Raw genomic sequence first — 19,801 nt, 5'->3', positions numbered from 1 at the left:
GTTCAACATTTTGCTGGATCAAAAAATCAAAAGATTAGAATGGAAGCATTTGACTGTGGATCAGGGAAATGAAGGTCTGATAGGTTGGGTTTTAATTGAACCAAAGCAAACCAATTTTGGGTGGAGCGAAAAAAGCTTAGACTTTTTGTGATGAAAATTTGGGGCAATTTTGGTGAAAGCAAATTAACTTAAAGAAACATCGTGGCCACAATTACTCGTGGAAAGATCAACCTTTGGAGCTCTGGCTTTCTAGGCTTTGGAGTGGCTCACAAAAAGAAGATTTTAGGAGCAAAAGAACAAGTATACCATTTACAAAATTGAACGAACATGTTTATTTATCAGTTTTTTCTTCTGTACTTACACGTTAAATTTTTAGGCAATGTTCATCAACCAGACAATCCCGTCTTGATCTAATTTCTCTACCTCCTTAAAAAAAAAAAGGCCAAAAAAAAAATTCTCCACCTCCTTATTGAAGTGTGATATCTGTTTCGAAACTGTACACCCACAGCTCTCAAGCGTCCAAATCTTGCAGTGTATTAAGAATTGGTGATTCCAAAATTGAATTGGAGTGGATCCAACCCCCAAACCCCAAGGCTAGTCATGCCAACACAGGAGCAACACAGTACATCTCCATATAATATAAAGCCTTGCCCTCTGTTCCCTAATTTGCTTTGAACACCTTTGCCATGATCGACCCTTCATACTCCTCACTGAAAATGAGCTTTCTGCCATATCAACGCGGATAACAAAACAGTTTGGGAAGCAGAACTGAATTAAAAGAGTGGAAGAAGCACCTGAAAACTTCTTCTTTGGTAATATGTGCATGTAGTCTGAGTTTTGTTTTGGAGATTGAAAGGCTGTGGAAGATTTTGAAGCTCTTTTATAGGAAGGAAAGCAGTTGAAGATACGAGTGAAGCAAATATGTGGAGGCTGACAAATGTTGGCCCCTGGTTGGGTCACTGGCATTAGGACCCACTGGTTTAAGTAAGAAGACAGAGCAGAGCTACCCAGCATGTCTGCTCGCCAAACTATATTGATAAGGACTTGTCATCAACTTCTCCCTCTGGAGGTCATCTCTGTCTCGCATGCATCATCCTATTCATGCTTCATTCATGCACTTGTCAATCATAACACTGTGCCACCAAGTTCAAAGTTTGTAGTTGTTTACTTGTTTATTTATTCAAGCCAAATTTTTGACAGATAAATTCTTAGAGATTTCTGGGTTTTTTATTTATTTTATTTTGCCATTGTTTCTTGGTTTTTTTAGGAGATTTGGAAAGAAGTTGGAACTTCAAATTTATTCACTCTCCTTTTAAAGGATTGTTATTGTCAATAAAAAGTTAAGATCTTTTTTTATTTATTTATTTAAATAGAAAATTTAACTCTTATTCTTCAAATGCATTAATAATTAAATCGAATATTTAAATATAATTAAAAAATTTATGTTTGTTACATATCTTGCATATATACATATTATATTGTCATTGAATCATATAATAATATATTATAAAAATTAATTTTTTAATAAAATATTATTATATAATTTTATTGACAATATGTAACATTATACACATAACATGTACAGAAAATATAAATTCATAATTAAATTATATTTATATTAATTAAAAAATTGCCTAATAACTAGATGAGAGAAATGGAATTACCGCTTAATTCAAACCATTTTTCATTGCCACGACGTCATAATTATTAATTAAAATGGTGGGACAAAAAATCAGAACCAAATAAAATATAAGGGCATCAATCATTGTTGGTTATTAAAGTAATGATTTTGGGTTTTCAGCGTGAGCTACTAACAGCCGCTTTAAACACGATTCAAAGGTCATATGACTAAAAGCATATACAAACATACATAAATATATATATATATATATATAAAGTGTATTTGTAGGCCACAAAACTGGAGACAAAATCAGCACCAATGAAGGAATATTGAAAGCAAGGTGTAACTAAACACCTTTTTAATAATATACCTAAAGGATAACATATTTCATGCCACTACTTGATGAGCTGCTTGATGAGGACATGAGGGAACTACTCCAATTACCAACCATCTAATTCAGCAGCACACTTTTATTTGTTATAATTCAAAAAATGGTACTACTCCTTATTTGTTATATTTGTTATCATTTTTTTTTTTTGATTGGTGCAGCATCTATTGTAATTTGATTTTAAGTTTGATGCAGTATTAGAGTCTGAGTTTGTTTTGTTTTGTTGCCTGTTTTTCTTCTGCTAAATCTGTTAAAGAGTGTTATTTCACGTCTGCTACTCTTTTAATCCGTCGTATGTTAAATTTTGACATTTACATGGGATTATATGTAGTACCTAAAAATTGATCACTTGGCCAACTATACTCCTCTGCTACTCTCCGTTGTCACGTGTGGTTCCGTGTCGTTAGTAAGGCCTACCAATACACTGTCCTATTCAATCCGACATGCCGGCCACCTATCATTGCCGGCCGTGACAGACCAGTTTAAAGTCAGTTTTACATGCGCCTCAAGTTCATAAGCTGCTGTCCTACTTATCCTCATGTCGGGCACAAAGCCTCAACTCCTCACTTTCAGTCTCAGCAACAACTTCACAATCCCTCTTATGTTACCCATATGGTGAACATATCGGGTCCGATTAGGCCACAGTTTTCATTCTAGCGGGCTGAACCATGCCACGTTTGTGCTTAGAATCGTCGTCTTTCAAAGGAAGATGATTGATTTTTCCGTAAGCTGGTCCAGCTCACGTGAGAAACTGTCCCATTGTTATTGATAAAGATTTGCATGGAAAAAAAAAAAAGTCTTTCCTTAAATCCGATTTGAGGAGAAAAGCAAAACAGAAAAATCAGGAATCGTGACAAATATGCAACTAAGTGATTGCTCAATTCGATTGGGATTCAAGCTGTGCCTAAGGTGATAATGATGATAAGTAAACGCACACGAGAAAGCAAAAATGAAGTGGGGTGTTAATTTATTGTCAAGAAAATCGTTGAAAGTATGAGAATGTTGCTGCAAACTTGAATACAATTCTATGAAAAAAAAATCCAAGTTGTCGGGAAGATGGAGATTCATAGGAACAGTAAGTCGGACAAAAAATCAATGCAAATTGCAAATAAAATACCTCACTATATAGTACACGAGTGGCAAACAGAGAGGAGTCCATGTTTCCTAATGTCAGCTATATCCATCCAAAAGGTTATCATTGTAGCCAACAAATTCGTCCCCTAGAAAGTTGCAAGATGTATCCATGGTGAACTCTGCAAATTGTAAAGGATTCGACTTGATTATAAGCTTAAAAAATTAGTAGCATAGGAATCAGGAAATAGCCAGATGGTTACTTCAGATAATTTATCTAACTTTTAAGTAGTTCGTAGCATGGAGTTGGGTGTTGCTGTTGAAGAAAAAAGGAGTCAATGATATACTGCACAAGTTATATGATCCCTCGGCCCCAAAGCGACATGGTCCATCAGAATCGGCAAATGTTATTACAAGAAGCATTTTCATCATATACAAAAACCAAATGTAATCAACCAAAATAGTAGTATAGAGTATAATGGGCATGGCTAACACTTTCATCTCTACATTTTTTCCAATTTTCTTTTCCCCTCCAACTCGTATCTTTCACGCATCCAGTCCCAACTCTTTCCTGATGTCAGCCTGTGCCAAGAAGCAAAGCAGCACAGCAAGGATGAGTATACTTCTAATTTCAAAATAACATTGAAATTAATGTCTTATGCATAATTAAATTGCAAATGCACCATGAAGGAGGAAGTACCTCTATGGCCAATGGCGAAATGATTGGGCTATAGCGACCAAGGGCCAGGCCATCCTTATCAACTAAAAACTTTGGGAAGTTCCACTTTATCCTAGTTCCCATGAAACCACTTTTGTTTGATTTTAAAAATTTGTAGACAGGTTCTGTATTTGGCCCATTGACACAAACCTAAATATAAAAGAAAATTTAGCAGCAAAGAGTAATCAGTTCTGGTAGATTGCAAAGTCCAGAAGATTGTCCGTGTATTGAAGACACAATATGCATGATGAACAGTCAAGCTCGCAGAAATAAGAGCTTCAATCCCACTTATAAATAATCGAGGCAACATGACAACTATCAGAACCACTTAATCCATTGTCTAGTGCATTCCCAAAAGGTCAAAAAGTCAAAAAGTAAGAGATAAGGGCCCAGAAAACCTTCATGCATTCTTCAAAACGGGTATATGAGTTAGTCATATATATTCAAGTACATATGAGTATAAAATCTTCTCCATCATTCTTCAGAAATGAGTGAGGTGATCAAGGAAACCTAGATGTGAAGCTTAGGTTATCTTTTCTTTATTCAATTTTCCTACTTCCTTAAGAAATTCAGATTATAATTTAACCTAAAACCCTAGCTCCCTAAGCTCCTCTGCATCAGATCAGATGGTGTAACTGAAATTCAGCTTGGATACCAGCCTCCAGTTTAATTCAAACACCTTATTCTTGGCTTTGCAAATAAAATAAGGTCAAACTCCAAAAAGTATCACATCGGTTACCCCAAGATAATAATATTAGAAATTTTGAATAGTTTCTATTCTATATAATGTTAGTTATCATATGTACCAATACCCACCCAAAGAGGAACCACCGGATCAGCCACTGCCAGACTCATGCCTTTTCTGTGCCGAGGGCATTGTGAATTTGTCTATATGTCACTAATAAGCCATTTAAGAAATCACATCTGACCCTCCAAAAGAACATTTTCTATCAAATGCAAGACCACAAGCCAATCATAAAATCAACGTTAAAGCACAACTCAAGCAAATATCATCTCCCATTTCTTAGAGCCAGAAGATAATTGGGCTTTAAGAACAGTTTTTCTAGGAAGAAAAACAACAGTTTCCTTTTAATTGTCCAGCATTAACTATCTTTTGTGAGTCTATATGTTACTAACAAGCAACTTAAGACATCACATCTGACTTGGATAAAGAACATAACTATCAAATGCACGACCACAAACCAAACAATAATCAATGTTAAACCACAAGTCAAGGAAATATAGAAGCTCTGTTTCTTACAGTCAAAAGATAATTGGGCTTTACTAATAGTTTTTCTTGGAAGAAAAGCAACAGTTTCCATTTAATAGTCCAGCATCAACTATATTTTACAATCAAACAGAAAAACAGTTAGATGTAGGTCTAAGACTCCAAGCACCTATTTGAACTTGGCAAGACATGCTTTCTCAGCTAAATAAGTGGGTTGTCCAAAATTGAACACAGTCTAGAAAGAACCATAAGAAAATGTAGCTTGTATTGTGAACATAGAAAACATACAGTCAATGAATTTCTTTTAAAAATACAGTTCTGAATGAGCTTTTTCCTCCATTCCAGACAACAACAACCACCGCATGTAAAGCACATTCATAAGGAACTTCAATATTTACCTAAAAATTTCAAATAAATACATGTTTTTTTGGGACAAAAGTTGTTAGATTGTCAAAACTGATAATATCTAGGCAATGTTTTAACTACTATTCAATTTTAAGTAGAGATTTTAGAAGCTGTGAACATATTATAAGACCTCTATTCTTCCACCAACTAAAATTGTCAGGAGTTAAAAAGGAAACAGAGTTTATTTTAAAGGTACTCTACATGGTGGCAAATGACTAAGGCAGGGTAAGAGAGAACCTCCGAGTTCTATCTTCTTAAGGTAGCATTCCAGCATAGGTTGTGTTAAATTAATTTAAGAAAAGCAAAAAAAAATCAACAAATGCAACCACAATTAACCCAATAAATGGTCATATATTCAACTAACTGAAAGCAACATCTCCCATTTCCATCAGCAGAACAGATACTACTTCCAATAAAAGAGATCCATTATCCAATTCTAAATATATTTCATTACCTTTTGGAAAATAGGATATTCAGCCTTGTATCTTGTACAAGCAAATTGTTGTACCTCTTGGCTGGAGCCAGGTTCTTGCTTCAAGAACTGATTGCATGGAAATGCCAAGATCTCTAGTCCTTGAGTCAGAAAATAAAAGCATCTTCAAGTCTAAACACATATCCATGGGAGAAAACTGTAAATAAAACTACAATTCATCCCCCTTTTTTATTTGACAAAATTGCCTAAACTGATGATTGCAAAACCAAAATATCATATCATCACGGAAAAAGGTTGTGTAAAGTGCTATGAAAAAAGAATAAAGCCACCTTGGAAAAGAAAAAGAAGTGCAGAGTCACACTGAAAGCCTTTGAGTTTTAAGGGACCTTTGAAATCCAGAAACGAATTTAAGAGAATTTTTTATATAAAGAAAAGAGAATTAACCTTGGTGCTTGTATCTGTTGTAAAGATCAGTCAACTGGGCGTAATTCCAATTAGTAAACCCACTGTTCAAAATCACAAAGGCGCATAATTTAGAAACAAAATCATGAAAAAAAATAGAAAGAAAAATAGAAAGAGAGAAAAGAACCATTTGGAGGCAACATTAACGATAAGGAGAACTTTTCCTTTGTATATGCTAAGGTCCACGTCCTGACCACTGCTATCCTACAAAACAAACAACAGAGTAAAATCTTAAAGAAGAAACAAATAAATCTTGGAAATCATTCAGTTAATCCGTAATGGTAGAAGAAGAAAAAGCAAGAACCTTGACAGTAAAATCATGGATTGATTTCTGAGGGACTGATCCAGAAGCCCCCATTTTGGTTTCCTGGGTTGGATTCAAACTCTGAGAATTTTGGATATGTCTACAACACAAATTGAAGGAAGAGATCTCGGCTTATCTTATCAGCTGGGTATGTAATTGTAATTTGCAGAGTAAAGAAGCTTATGCTATAATAAAGACATTGATGCGATAAGCAACGATGATACAATTTATTGAGCTTAACAAGGAAATTTTGTAGTCCAAAGTAATCTTTTTGACTTCTCTCAAGGTTGGCAATTATAAGCGAATCCAATCCAATCTTAAAACTAAAACGCTCTTTCAAATTTTGTTTTTCTCCTTGAAACCTTGATGAAAACTTAACAAATTCGGGGAAAAGGCCGAGAAAGGAAAAAAAAAATGTCAAACATAGTTGGTGGATGGATGCTTTTACCCAAAGCCGAACAAAAAGAAATGAAATTTTGATTGAAAAAATACAAATGGTAAATCAGGCTGTTAGTCAGACAGCCAGAGAAGTGGTTTGTTGCTCGCAAGAGTGGCAGCAAACAATAATCAAAGTGCAGAACTATCTATCAAATAAATTGAAGGGCAAAAACAAACACAGTGTTTAAAAATTTTGTCCACGACTCCGTCAAATCTCATTTTTTATTTTTACAAAACACCAAATCTTGATTTATCCTCCAAATTATAAAACGCTCCATACCATAAAACATTTTGGATTTCATTTTTAAAAGATATGAAACCATTCGAGATTTCAAACATCTTTGAGGCAGCACAACAGATATGAAAACATATCAAGGCAGATAATTTTCAAAGTTTGTGCTCGTGATGGGAAAATTCGTGTATATGTGTACAAATATTTAAGACAATAAAAATGAAGAAACTAGATTACATTTGGTTCATTCTGATCCACTGAGGTTCTGCCACGGTACTAACAAAATAGCAAAGAGTGTTTACAGTCAAAATGGGGTGGTAAAAAGAACTAGCTAAGGGAGGGTGCCAAGCAAAAAAGTTTCTAGGGAATGGCCCAATAAAAATTTTTGCTAAAGTTCCTATTGGGGCGATGATGAAATAAAGACAAACAAACAAATAAATAAATAAAAATTTTGATACAATACAACCTAGAGTTAAGTACAATTCTCTCCCTAATCTCTACAGTAAGGCTCATCTTACTGTCCTCCCCAGTAAATTGTAGAGGTGCTAGATTACATATTTACAAAATCAGTATCGGCAACGCTGATGGTGCTGATCTTCGCTCCAAATTCATATATGAATTATCTGTTCCTTGCATCCCACACAATATAGGGCCATAAAAAGACTCAACTCTTTTCAACAAGCCGCGAGAAAAGGGGTTTATATCTAACAAGTAAACAACAAGGAATATAATGAGAAAGAAAGAATTTGACAGAATAAGTTATAAATAAAAATAATGACAATAACATACCAATTAAAGCTGCTTGGTAATATTTGGTCATCTTGGCCGCCAAATGCTTGGAGCTGAAACACATAAAAGACACTAAGAACCTACCCTGACAGAAACCTACCTAAATGCAGGGTATCTAGCAAGTATGCAAATGCAAATGATATCAAAAAGAGCTGTGTTTTTAGCTTTTAGCTTTTAAAGCACAATCTCACAAGAGAAATGCAAACCTCTAGATCCAACAGGAATCACACCTTCTGGAGGTGGTCTGACAGGGAAGGAGTTGCACTGATTCATTGCAGGGGGGTGGAAGCCCCATCCTTGGTTTGGAAACCTTGTTGGCTCACATTGGGGCCCACCATATGAACCGTGACCATATGATGCTTTGGCTTTATCAGCATACTGCGGACCTAATAGGGGTACATAAAATAATATACAACCAGGTGTCATCAGATAAAGTGACAAACAAAGGCATGATATCAGTATACTGTTCCCTAGTATCTTTTGTACAGAATATATATCTTAAAAAGAAACTTACCAGGGAAAGGTGGTGGAGGAAACCTCCAGCTCTCTCTAAGTTCATTTGGGGCCTGTTTCATTCTCTCATGGCTATTATAATAAGTTCCCCCATCCATGTTGAGTGAATAGTATCTGTTGGAGTAGGGAGGAGGTGGGGCATCCCTCATCGAATTCATATGCTGGCCTGGATTAACATATGAGAATTGATTTGATGGTGCAGGATAAGTAGGACGTGGAGGATAGGCATTGTGATGAAAGTTAGGACCATCAGGTTGTTGTATATTATTCACTGGACGTACAGGGTAACTGTTGAAAGAGGTATTACAATTGGAAACCTGCACAGGGACTGGAAGATCTCTAGACTCAGGCCAATGATAAGGGACTGTATTGGTGCACATTGTTGAATTAATTCTGGGTGCAACTGATGGTGGAACTGTAGATCGCAAATCATCTTCCTTATTCTGCAAATACAATCAAAACAAATAAAAATTTAAATAACATATTTCAATTTTACATAATGATAAGGAAATCAAAGAAGGCAATACAAACAAGTAGGACCTACATGTATATTTGTATGAATTGTTGAATCAACAATGTTTGCATAGGGATCAGAAATGGGACAAGGAGGAGCGATTGGAGGTGGCAGGGGTGGGGGTGGCAGCGCAGGTGGTGGCGGGGACGATGGCAATGGTGGTGATGATGGAGGCACATCTTGAGGTAAAGGAGGGGCAAATGGCAATGGAAAGTGCTGATCACACTGCTCTCGTGAAGTTTGTGCAGTATTGACTCCAGTAGCACCACTGATTAAACTCCTTTCAATCTCAGAGGGAGCAACATCCTCCATTTCAAGTTCACCGTCAACATCTTCCAAAATATGTCTGCGCTTTTCAGTTGCAGGATTTGCCTCTTGTTTTTCAGGGGTTCCAGAATAGTGTTCAGGAGTGACAGCCTCAAAACTCCCTCCATCAGAATCACTTCCCCCATCCTCATCCTCATCCTTGAGCATTCGGGGCATACAAAATCCAGGAAGCTGAAAACTTGAATTGCTGAGGCAGCAAAAAATATCTTAGAAACACAATCCTAAAATTTTTAAAAGTAATCATAAGTTAAAGTGATCCCAAAATTCAGACCTGCCATACTCATCAACAAGCATACCCTCCATGTCTCTTACAGGATCATCCAACGCTCTCTCAGTTCTAGCTGAACGGCGAGAAAAGGCACCACCAGAAGATGAAACACTAAGTGAATCAAGCTCTCGTATATGTTGGCGAACAACAGATTCTGGAAGGATTCTTCTTTCCAGCCAAACTCTCAAAACCTATATCAAAGAAAGTAAGTGAGAAACCAAAATCCAATAAAAAAAAAAGACAGCCAAAGTCACTCACCTTTAAGCACTGCCGACGATTTTCCTGTCCACTAGGCCCAGGGGGAGCTGCAAAATTGAGTATACGAGGCAGTGCAGCTTGAATAGCTGAAGGGTAGATGCCACCAACATCACCTGGATACCATGCTCAATAAAAACATAGCCACATTCATAATCCATAAATCAAACACCTATCATGCTGCTAAATTATATCTTCACCCAGTTATTAGGGAATAAACACAAGTAATACCTTTCAAACCTCGGGAGCACTGAGTAATGGAATCCACAAGAAAGAACAAGTCCACCCGTTTGTGTAAGCTCGACTCACGTTCCAAATTTCGTGCAACAATTTCCACAACCTAGGTTAAAATGAAGAAATCAATGCATTTCAAATAAAATAAGATCTTTTAGAATAAAGATATATTATCTGTCTATATTCTCAGTACACAAACACTCTCTTTCAGTGTGTACTATAATACACTGTAAGTCTTAATAGAAATCCTAAAAGGGTTAATCAACAACTTTTAATGCCAAACAGCCAATGTTTACCTATGTCTTGAATATAAAGTGCTAATACTGACAGAGAAATGCCCTTAATAAGCACTTCAACAATATACCTAAAAAAAGAACATTAACAACTTTACCCCAAAAAATTAACTACATCAACAAGAGAGAAAATATACAAATATCCAGAAACTTTTACAAACAGAGTACAATAAGAACACAAGTTTAGAAACACCTATCATTGCAACTTTATTTGGATTGCCTTTTACATAATTTTTGGTTTATTTGGATGACCCTTTTTCCCAAACCTAACAATTTTGAAAAGATTCCTAATCCAACAATGATACAAGATTCTCTATCTTTTCAGACTTGAATAAGTTGCCAATGAAATTGACAAATAAAAGTTCATTCAAAATATATGAATAATGAAATTATCAGCTCTTTTCTATCCTTTTTCATTCTTAACTACATATGCATCACTACAATAACCTTGACTTTCCTTCTAAAACCTAAATTCTTCTCTACCAAGGGACAATAAACCCTCTTCTGATGTCTTACAAATCCCTCACCATTTATAATGCCATTAGAATCGAAATACATCCTTGAAACACTGATTTTAGAGTGAGAAAATTTGCAGGCATTGAGATACATTCAATGCAGCCACCATGTTGACATGTCAACCCATAAAACCCGAATTGATTACCAAATTCTTAGTTTTAGTTACTGCTGCAGTTGCAAAGCATAGCACTCTAGTTTTGTTGAGTATAAACTCACCACAAAGTAGAGAATTAATCAAACGTGCCCTGAATTTGAAAGGGAAAGACTGAAGATTGCTATATGAAAGGAGATTTCATATTAGAACAGAAGCAGGAAGAAATCCACCCAAATTTGTTTTAGACGATAACAATAATAATAATTTAGTGTCTATGGATAGAACAGTTGATCTCAACATCACAAAGAATTGACTCAATTTTTGCACATTTGCAGCACTAGAGTAAAATAACTTTTTAAGTAACTGACATGTATAACAACTATAATTCAAGCAAATAAAAATAAATAAATAAAAGCAAAGAAATATACTACCTTAGCAGAGACTCCAAATTTTGCACAATCAATTGCTATGCGCGTTGCACGAGCAATACTCTCCTTTGTCCTTGTTAAGATTGCAAGCATATTTTCAAAGGATGACAGAGCAGCATGCGCTTCGGTGTAATTACTGAACTTACTGACTGATTTTGGTCTTTCACAGGCCACAGAGTCAGTTCTACCTTCATCGTCAGTAATTGAAACACATAAAGATTTGTTGGGACAAGAGTGAATATTTGGACTACAATACCCATTGCTTTGAATATTATTAGCACTCTCTGAGGTAGAAACATGGCAAATTGAGGCATTGGAAGGAGAGACCCTGGCAGGAGAATCTACCCCATCAGCTGAAGATAGACTTAACTGTATACCTGCACCATCCTTGTCTAAGTTGTCATCACAAATCAGACTAGAAGATGTCTTCTTCCCTGGTTCAGGTTGAAACTCTTCCACAACCTCACACCTAGTCAAACAAGAAAGGAAATTCTACAAATTCATAACATATCCACTAAAGACAAAAATGAGAAAAAAAGATTAAGACAACTTCATAAATTCAATTCTTTTATGAGGTTTATGTTTAATATTAGCATGACTATCTAATTTGCTTACAATAGCTGTCGTCATATTCCAAAAGGCTAGATTAGGGACCACTTTCATGATTGCAGGTGCAAATTCCACTTTTAAAAGTTGAATTTGCATGGCATATCTTTAAGAACAAATAATTCTCAATATTATTTTACTAAATTCTTAATATTAATTCGCTGAATAGCTGTGTTTAAAACAAGGCAAGTATGCTTACATGCTGTTGACTAAGCAGCTGTCACCAGTTTGAGACTTCAATGACTCACTTTTCTCATGACTGGTATGCTCAGCAGTGCACTGAAACGTATTTGAATCACCCTGAGGTGATACTTTATCAGTTTTCTCAGTCCCTATAACAGGATCCAAACTCATGCCAGCATGTTCTGAAGTATTAAACTGTTTATCAGGATTTTCAGCCCTAAAATTGCTCAAGCCAACAGGTTCAGCGACAGAATCATCCCCTGAAGGCAACTGCTGATCTGAAGAACCACAATTCACTGTGAAGCTACCTTGGTTTTTATCAGGATTAGGGGACAAATGTTCTAAACTTAGGCCTTTATGAGTACCACAATCAAAATGGTTCAAAGGCTCCACAAAGACATCCTTATGGGATTCATGCTTTTGATTGTTAGGACTCTTGGCAGGTTGACTGCAAATATCTGGTTCCAAAGAAGATTTGGCAAATTTATCCGAAGGTATTGGGTTTGATATGGAAAAGATGCCAGAATCACTATTCACAATCAAATCCATCCCACGTTGCTCCAACCCATTAGCCTCTTTGTCCCCAACAGTTATATGAGAGCAACTTACCATTGGAGAACCATGAGATCGATCATCTGATGTTTTCATGGTTGGCGAATGTTCATCACATGCCCGATCTTCAGCAGCATTAGCTGACATGGCTTCCAATGCACGATGGAGGCGTTTAGATGGAGGCAAGGCAGCTTCGCTGCCTGCCAAACAGCCTAACTGATTTCTCACAGCTTTCCAAGATTCCGGCCTACTTCCTTGATCTTGAGTGTCAACCTTTGAAGGTGATACATTAACCAAAGCTCCCTTCAACACTAAAGCGTCCCTATCAGTAGGAGGATCATTTCGACAGGTTGATGACGGACTCATCTGCTCCAATGAATTGACTCCACCTTCATTAAAAGGCTTTTCTTCAGTTGGTGAAGAACTAGTGAACTCATCAGCAGCAGACTGTTTGCCCATGCGAACCCTCGCTCTTTTCACCAATGGTAGGTGCTCATCTCCCTCATCTTTGGAACATCTCTCATTTAAATTTTCACATGTATTCCCAAAATTTTGCCTAGTATTATTGATTCCTAAATCCAGATCTGTTTCTCCATCTGTTCTAGCAGAAGGCTCAGCAGAGTCATTATTCACCCGCTTTCTAATCTGTTTCCTTTTCTTCTTAATGACGACAGCCTTTATTTGAAAATCAAGCCCTTTGCTCAACTCAACATCTCCCTTCAAACACTCAACAACAGGCTCAGAGTGTTCAGGTTTAGAACTAGAATCCATAGTGCTGCCTTCATTCAAACTAACCGCATCAGAATCAACAGTAGCAATTTCCGACCCATTATCATCAGTGCTACCATTCGACAGTAACACCGATGAGTCGACATCATCACTCTCAGAAGAATCTGCAGACTTCCTAACTCGTTTATTCCTCCTTAGGGATCCATTCTGGATCAAATTTCCTGATACATCACAGCCAGTCCTAACATCATTAGATGATATCATAAAGTTCTGGAATCTAGAGGATTCCACCCTTGATGAGCTTCTAGCCCTTCGAACTGGTGGTGCCTTCTGCTGTGCAACAGGTTTTTGAGATCGTAAACCTCCAGACTTTTTTCTTGATGAGTACGTTGTTAACATGGTTGTCTCTTTAACCAACATCATATCCGGAGGTTGCTCTGAGACAGATTCTTTTTCACACAGACCATCTATTTTTGGCTCAGCTTGAGCAACCTCAGTTGCAAGACCTGGATCATTTCGATTTGTAACAGCATTTGAAGTTCCTAATCGAAACTCTAGTGTTGCCTCACAAGTGTCAGTCAGATCCTTTGATGCAGATGAGTCCACTGAATTCCTACAATTTGCCTGTGTGACTCTATCAGAAGAATTATGATTATTAATCTCATCCTGCTTCTTTGACTTCTCATAACTGTCAATAATTTCCTGGACTGCACGAACAAAATCTGCACCCTTCCCCTGACGTTTGATCAAAAGAGATTGCTTCTTCTCTTCTGTAAATGCTTCAACATCAGCAGGATTACAGAAGGCTCTGCATAACAAGATATCCATATGAGAACTAACAAAATCCAAAATATGCTAAGGAGAAATACGTATGAGGAACAAAAGTATAGAGATAAAGTTACAACAACCAACAAATATAAAATATCCACACAATAAAGACCAACCTGAGAAAAAAAGTCTAAAAAATTTTATATAGTAACTATCATAGTTCCTCTCAAAAATATAGTAGCTTTTATTATACTTCCATTATCTACATACCAACGGCAGCCTGTACACAATTATTTAAATAATGAAATTAGCATACATAATTTCAATGCACAACTAAATTTTCATCATACATACAGGTGCTACACATTAAAAGGAAGCATTTGTCTTCATTCCCCCAACCTCTTTCATTTTTTTAATAGGTTTCACCAACTTTTACATCAAAAATTTTAAAAATGCAATATCATTGGGACGAAGAAAGTACAGTTGCAAAAAAGCTGATAAATATATCAATGAACCTCTGAACCCATGTTATCAAATAATTGCATACATTTTTGCCAGTCTTTGTAGATTTCTACGTTTAAGAACTATATCTTACTAAACATCAGCATCATCAAATAACTACATGACTCTTCCTCAATCTAAAAAACATACCAGTAATGTTTCAAGGTATTTGATACCCTAGAAATTTTTTTCCAGAATGTGAAACTTCTTTTCTAATACATCTTTATTATGTACAAACATATTACAGAAAGAGATATCACAACCACAAACAGAAAAAATTAGGGAGAATGGTAGCATCCCAACTAAGCATACATCATGTCTTCACTTAGAAGCCTCCAAAAAGCCCATTTCAGATTACAGTAGCTCTACCCTTTGAAAGACCACGTATAGGTTCCCTAAATGAAAACTAAAAACTTATTATCAGGTTAAATATTATGTTCTAAAGTGGAAGAACCAAAGACAACCCAAATAAAGTATAAGCCGACCATTTGGCAACAAAGAAAAGGAGATCAGTCTACAATCAGAAAAGATGACTCACGTAACCAGCAGAATATTGAGGTCTTAATAAGATAAAGTTTTAGTATCACCTAATATAGAGTACAAAAGCTTTAACAACACAATCTGTGACTTAATATTACAATAATTCACAGTAACGAACTAAATTCATATAGTTTTAAAATTTTTATAACAATAAAATATGCAAACTTCACATACACATACAGAAATGCTTCAGCAAGGAGTATTTGACATTATTAGAACGAAATACCACCACCTTCTAAAAGACAATAGGCAAACAAAAGATTTACCAAACAAAGACCAACATGGCTCAATATAATAGAAAACAGAAAATGGAAGCTAATACCTACTTTCTTCTTGCATTCATTCACCACATAAAAGAAAGCACCTATGGAATATTGATTAATGCAAGAGAAAGTAAAGGAAGCAGGTGAAGTAACAGTGAAATGATAGGAAGATATCTTCCCATTCTTGGCTAGACCTACTGAGTTTTATAATCTGAAAGCTGTTTGACTATGGAGTTTTTTTGGAAAGCAACATCACTAATTTTAGATCAATGCACACCACATGTTCTTTCCTACCTTATTTTTCATGTATAGAAACCATAAGATTTACGTTATCTGAATTGACATTTTACTAGCTCTACTTGAGAGTTTTTTTTAGATACATGCCCTTTTTTCTTCACCTCAACAAATTCAACATCCTATAAATTCAAAGTCCAGTTTTGAGAACCTCCTGTACAAATTGTCTCTTAATTGCAAGTATAAAAGAAATAATACAAAAAGATAAACAACTAAAGTTTCTATATCCCCAGCACACCTTCATCCTACATTTGAGCTTGGTTTGCTTTACACTATACCAGTATTCACACTTCCACGAGCTCAGAAGCTATCCAGAATGATTTCAAAATTTGTTATGTAACAATGAGTTGCCATATCCTCACCAGTATACTTTTAAACTTGAAACACCAATGCACTGTCATAAATTATTAGTACTAATGTTTAAAATCATTCTGCAAGCAAAAAGGTATTGTGAAAAACTCTGATTCCACTACAACAAGAAACTAAATTCTACACCTACCATACACTGTAATAGCTGCATGGAATACCTAAACATAACTTTAAAATATTGTTCTATGTTGGAGTTAAATATGCAGAAACCATGCAATATTCTAAACAAGTCAACAATGACCTTGGAGTTCAACAGCACCTAACCCACTACCTTCCTGAATAATTACAATAGAGGATAGTTCAAAGTCTTTTAACATTATCAAAAGATACATTGTATCAAAGTTCAACATGCATCCACCCAACCAAAACCTAGGTAAATTCATCTCCACTAAGTTTATAGCCTATAGAATTCATGATTTAACAAACCTAACAAACAAAGTTATGGGGGAAAAGAAGAGCTTCCACTTGAGATACTTCTTATGATAAAAAGAAAAGAAAAAAAAAGAATTGAGAAGCCAAAAACGTAGATGCTTCCATAGTTGCAAATTTTTATACAATACATCACCAACATTAACTCTAGACATCTACCAATCTTATGATACAAATTAATTAACAAAAGGAGTCCCATTTAAAATGTTTAATTGAGCTTTCAAGCACCCATATCTCTCCATGAACAAGAACATATCATAAACATTCTATTTAAAGATATGTATAATTTAAAATATACCTCATAGTTTTACATATGGACAGTGAAGAAAGGAAATTAATTCATCCATCTCCAAATGATTATGCCTTTCCCTTGGTGACAACAAAATATCACCACCGTTGATATGGGTTAGGTGGTTGGCTTGCTGGGGAAAAAATATTACTAAACAATGGATCCCTCATAATATAACATACAGAAGAAGAAGAAGAAGAAGAAGAAGAAGAAGACAAAATAAAGTAATGATGATGATAATGTGTTGTCAAAATGGTTGAAATAATAATCTTAAGAAGAATAGCCAAAGTGCTCGTAGACATCAAGGACAGTGAAACTATTTTACCAATGATTATGATTGTGAAAAAGGGTTGTTAATATAGTTCAATAAATCATCTAATCATATAATGCCAAATGCTTTTACACATCAAAAACATGGTAAACCCAAATTATCCTATCCATGATGACGATAATAACATATAGATCAATAAATCATCCAAACAAGACTGCCAAAAGATTATATGCAACAAGGATAAAGGCCACCTAAATCATCTTTGCTTGAGAATCAAATTACCTCAACTAACATAAGTCACCAAAAAGTTTTTATAAAATTACCTTAATACCAACAAGAAAGTAGGAGCACAAAAAGCTAAGACCAGAGAATTGCAACTTGGCATGACTGATTAATAAGCTAAAAGAAAAACAAAGGGGGAAAAAGAGAAGAGAACAGAAAAGCAAAAGGATGGATTGAACAAAGTAATAATGAAATGTACACTTACATTTGCTGGGTTCCAAAAAAGTAAACTAAAACTTTCTTCCAATCAGATGAATAGCCCCACTTCTCAGGCTCACTTACCTGCCACAAGCAATCAGAAACATAAGCCTAAGAGGTAATGATTATACAAAAGAATGAACCAAAATAAAAAAAAAAATAACAATAATAAAGGGGGAAAGGAAGAAATAGAAGATAATAAAAAGCATAAAGAAACAGAATATGTTAATTGGGAGTAATAAGAAATCAAAAGCAAAAAAGTTAGATATGATAAAACATCTTAAAGAACAAAAGATAAGTTCGCATACTCTAAGCAAGTTATAGCAGAATAGAGAAACCAAGGATTCGATTTTGCCCAAAAAAAAGTTTTGCCATTAAAACTAGCCAACAAGATATCCAATTTAATTTTCTGATATATGCATTCAAGTTTCTAAATCAACAAAATCCATCCTCTTTCGCGAAAAGTAAATTCAAAAATTAGTTGAATATTAAATACGCATATAAAAAAGAAACCCCCAAAGAGTTCCTCCGGATTAATGCACCATCAACGAAGAAACAAACCCTAAATTAAAGAATTAATCATGCCACCTAAATCAACAAAAATAATATCATTAAAACCTCACATGCAACCACAAACCCTAAGGCAATAACAGATTTTCTAACATAACAGAGATTTTCAATATATAAAAGACAGAAAAAGAAAGACAGTAATAAAGTTTTGGCATACCGTGGCCGGCCAAGCAGGGAAACCTTTGACTTTAGCGAGGACAAGATCACCGACTTTCCATTGGCGACGAGCGGCGGCGGCAGCAGCCGCCTTACTGGCGCCTTTCCTTCGGCTGGGCGCCATCGGAGAATATATTAAACTAATATCCCAAACTCAAGGGCACGCCAAAATCGCCCAAAAGGCGTTACACTCTGGCACTCTCTAGGGTTCCGGTGAGACAATTTGGCACGAGATTTTGAAGGCATTTGAAAGCCCCCCTCGATTCAAAGTGAGTGAGCAGCTCAGTCTGTTAAGAACAAAAGAAACCCTAATTTTTGTGTCAAGAAAGAGTGTTTGTTTTTTCTTTTTCCTTTTTTATTTTTGTGGGAGTGGGTTTTTTGGTACAAAAAGAGAATCGGGACATGGGGAATATACAAAGATATTGAAATAGCGGCATGGGGGGAGCTAAAGTACGCGGATGGGGTGTAGGTTAAGAGAGTAGGAACGTAGAAGGGGAAAGGGCTAAGATGCGCGGAGCGTAGGTTAAGAGTAAATGGCGGAATCTGGTGGGGGAGGGTTTGAAAAGGCGTATGTAAATCCACGTGATTTACCCAACTGACAGCAGGCAAATCATAATTCAAAATCAAACAAAAATACTTTGGAGTGGACTCTCTCGATTCTTCTCGGTTCTCAGTTCTGACTGAAACCTCCGTAAAACCTGAAAATAAAAATTCATTCTTATTCTTTTTATGAAGGTCTCAGCCATTGGGTTGGGAACTGGGCCTTTAGTATCAGTCCATGTTTATTTTAGGCCCAAATTTTAAACTTTTTTTTTTAATTCTCTAAGGCTGGTTTGGATGACCTTTGGGCTTCAATGATTGTGCCATTCCCTCATCCATGTTACAAAATGAAAATGAACAAATTTTGTTCTATTTTTCTTAACTTGGAATAAAGAATTTTAATACAACTTTTTCTTTGAAGCTAAGATGTAACTATTCTTAATGGAGGAATATTGGAATATTTTTGAATTTTATTTCAACTTTGTAATAAAAATTTAAAAAAAAATAATCCCCTTTCAATACGAAATTTATAAACATAAATGTAAAAATAAACAATATCGTAATTAAATAAATATTTATTTAAATCTTCGTTTGAATTAATGGAATCTATATGAAATTAATAATCATTCTCTTCTTTTTCTTTACAAAGCAAGCACAAATCGTCATCGTAGATAGTTTTATTTAGATTATGTTAATATCGGTCCAAATTATTGTCATTAGAAGGAGAATA

At 35.5% G+C, this 19,801-nt stretch overlaps 3 protein-coding genes across 7 annotated transcripts; all 3 read right to left on the bottom strand.

The window, feature by feature from the left end:
• Positions 1–447: 447 nt before the first annotated feature.
• LOC111305179 (uncharacterized) lies at positions 448–1,151 on the bottom strand. Its single transcript, XM_089749690.1, has one exon. It carries the CDS (start codon positions 1,012–1,014, stop codon positions 595–597), a length of 420 nt encoding a protein of 139 aa, XP_089605816.1. The 5' UTR covers positions 1,015–1,151; the 3' UTR covers positions 448–594.
• Positions 1,152–3,399: 2,248 nt separating this feature from the next.
• On the bottom strand, positions 3,400–7,216 carry LOC149512808 (putative glutathione peroxidase 4). 2 transcript variants are annotated; one of them, XM_089749688.1, is made up of 6 exons: positions 6,631–7,216; positions 6,454–6,530; positions 6,309–6,370; positions 5,886–6,004; positions 3,781–3,948; positions 3,400–3,662 (listed from the first exon to the last, which is right to left on the bottom strand). In XM_089749688.1, the coding sequence occupies exons 1-6, from the start codon at positions 6,682–6,684 to the stop codon at positions 3,627–3,629; spliced, it is 516 nt and encodes a 171-aa protein (XP_089605814.1). In that variant the 5' UTR covers positions 6,685–7,216; the 3' UTR covers positions 3,400–3,626. The 2 variants fall into 2 exon arrangements, with proteins under 2 accessions (XP_089605814.1, XP_089605815.1); XM_089749689.1 differs by lacking the exon at positions 3,781–3,948 and having other exon boundaries at positions 6,631–6,899.
• Positions 7,217–7,504: 288 nt separating this feature from the next.
• LOC111305175 (Tudor/PWWP/MBT domain-containing protein) lies at positions 7,505–18,916 on the bottom strand. Of its 4 annotated transcripts, none has more exons than XM_089749684.1 (13): positions 18,533–18,916; positions 17,813–17,889; positions 17,064–17,187; positions 12,337–14,409; positions 11,535–12,000; positions 10,198–10,306; positions 9,970–10,082; positions 9,715–9,902; positions 9,147–9,630; positions 8,604–9,045; positions 8,296–8,475; positions 8,090–8,142; positions 7,505–8,004 (listed from the first exon to the last, which is right to left on the bottom strand). In XM_089749684.1, the coding sequence occupies exons 3-12, from the start codon at positions 17,066–17,068 to the stop codon at positions 8,117–8,119; spliced, it is 4,086 nt and encodes a 1,361-aa protein (XP_089605810.1). In that variant the 5' UTR covers positions 17,069–17,187; positions 17,813–17,889; positions 18,533–18,916; the 3' UTR covers positions 7,505–8,004; positions 8,090–8,116. The 4 variants fall into 4 exon arrangements, with proteins under 4 accessions (XP_089605810.1, XP_089605811.1, XP_022758177.2 ...); XM_089749685.1 differs by having other exon boundaries at positions 8,320–8,475; XM_022902442.2 differs by lacking the exon at positions 17,064–17,187.
• Between the last annotated feature and the right edge of the window lie 885 nt (positions 18,917–19,801).

The sequence above is a fragment of the Durio zibethinus genome, chromosome 21, assembly GCF_047325235.1.
Source record: "Durio zibethinus cultivar Kanyao isolate XHJ-2024 chromosome 21, ASM4732523v1, whole genome shotgun sequence".
In the NCBI taxonomy this organism is placed as follows: domain Eukaryota; kingdom Viridiplantae; phylum Streptophyta; class Magnoliopsida; order Malvales; family Malvaceae; genus Durio; species Durio zibethinus.
Note: the sequence above shows the minus strand (reverse complement) of the source record. Positions and strands in the feature narration are given on the sequence as shown.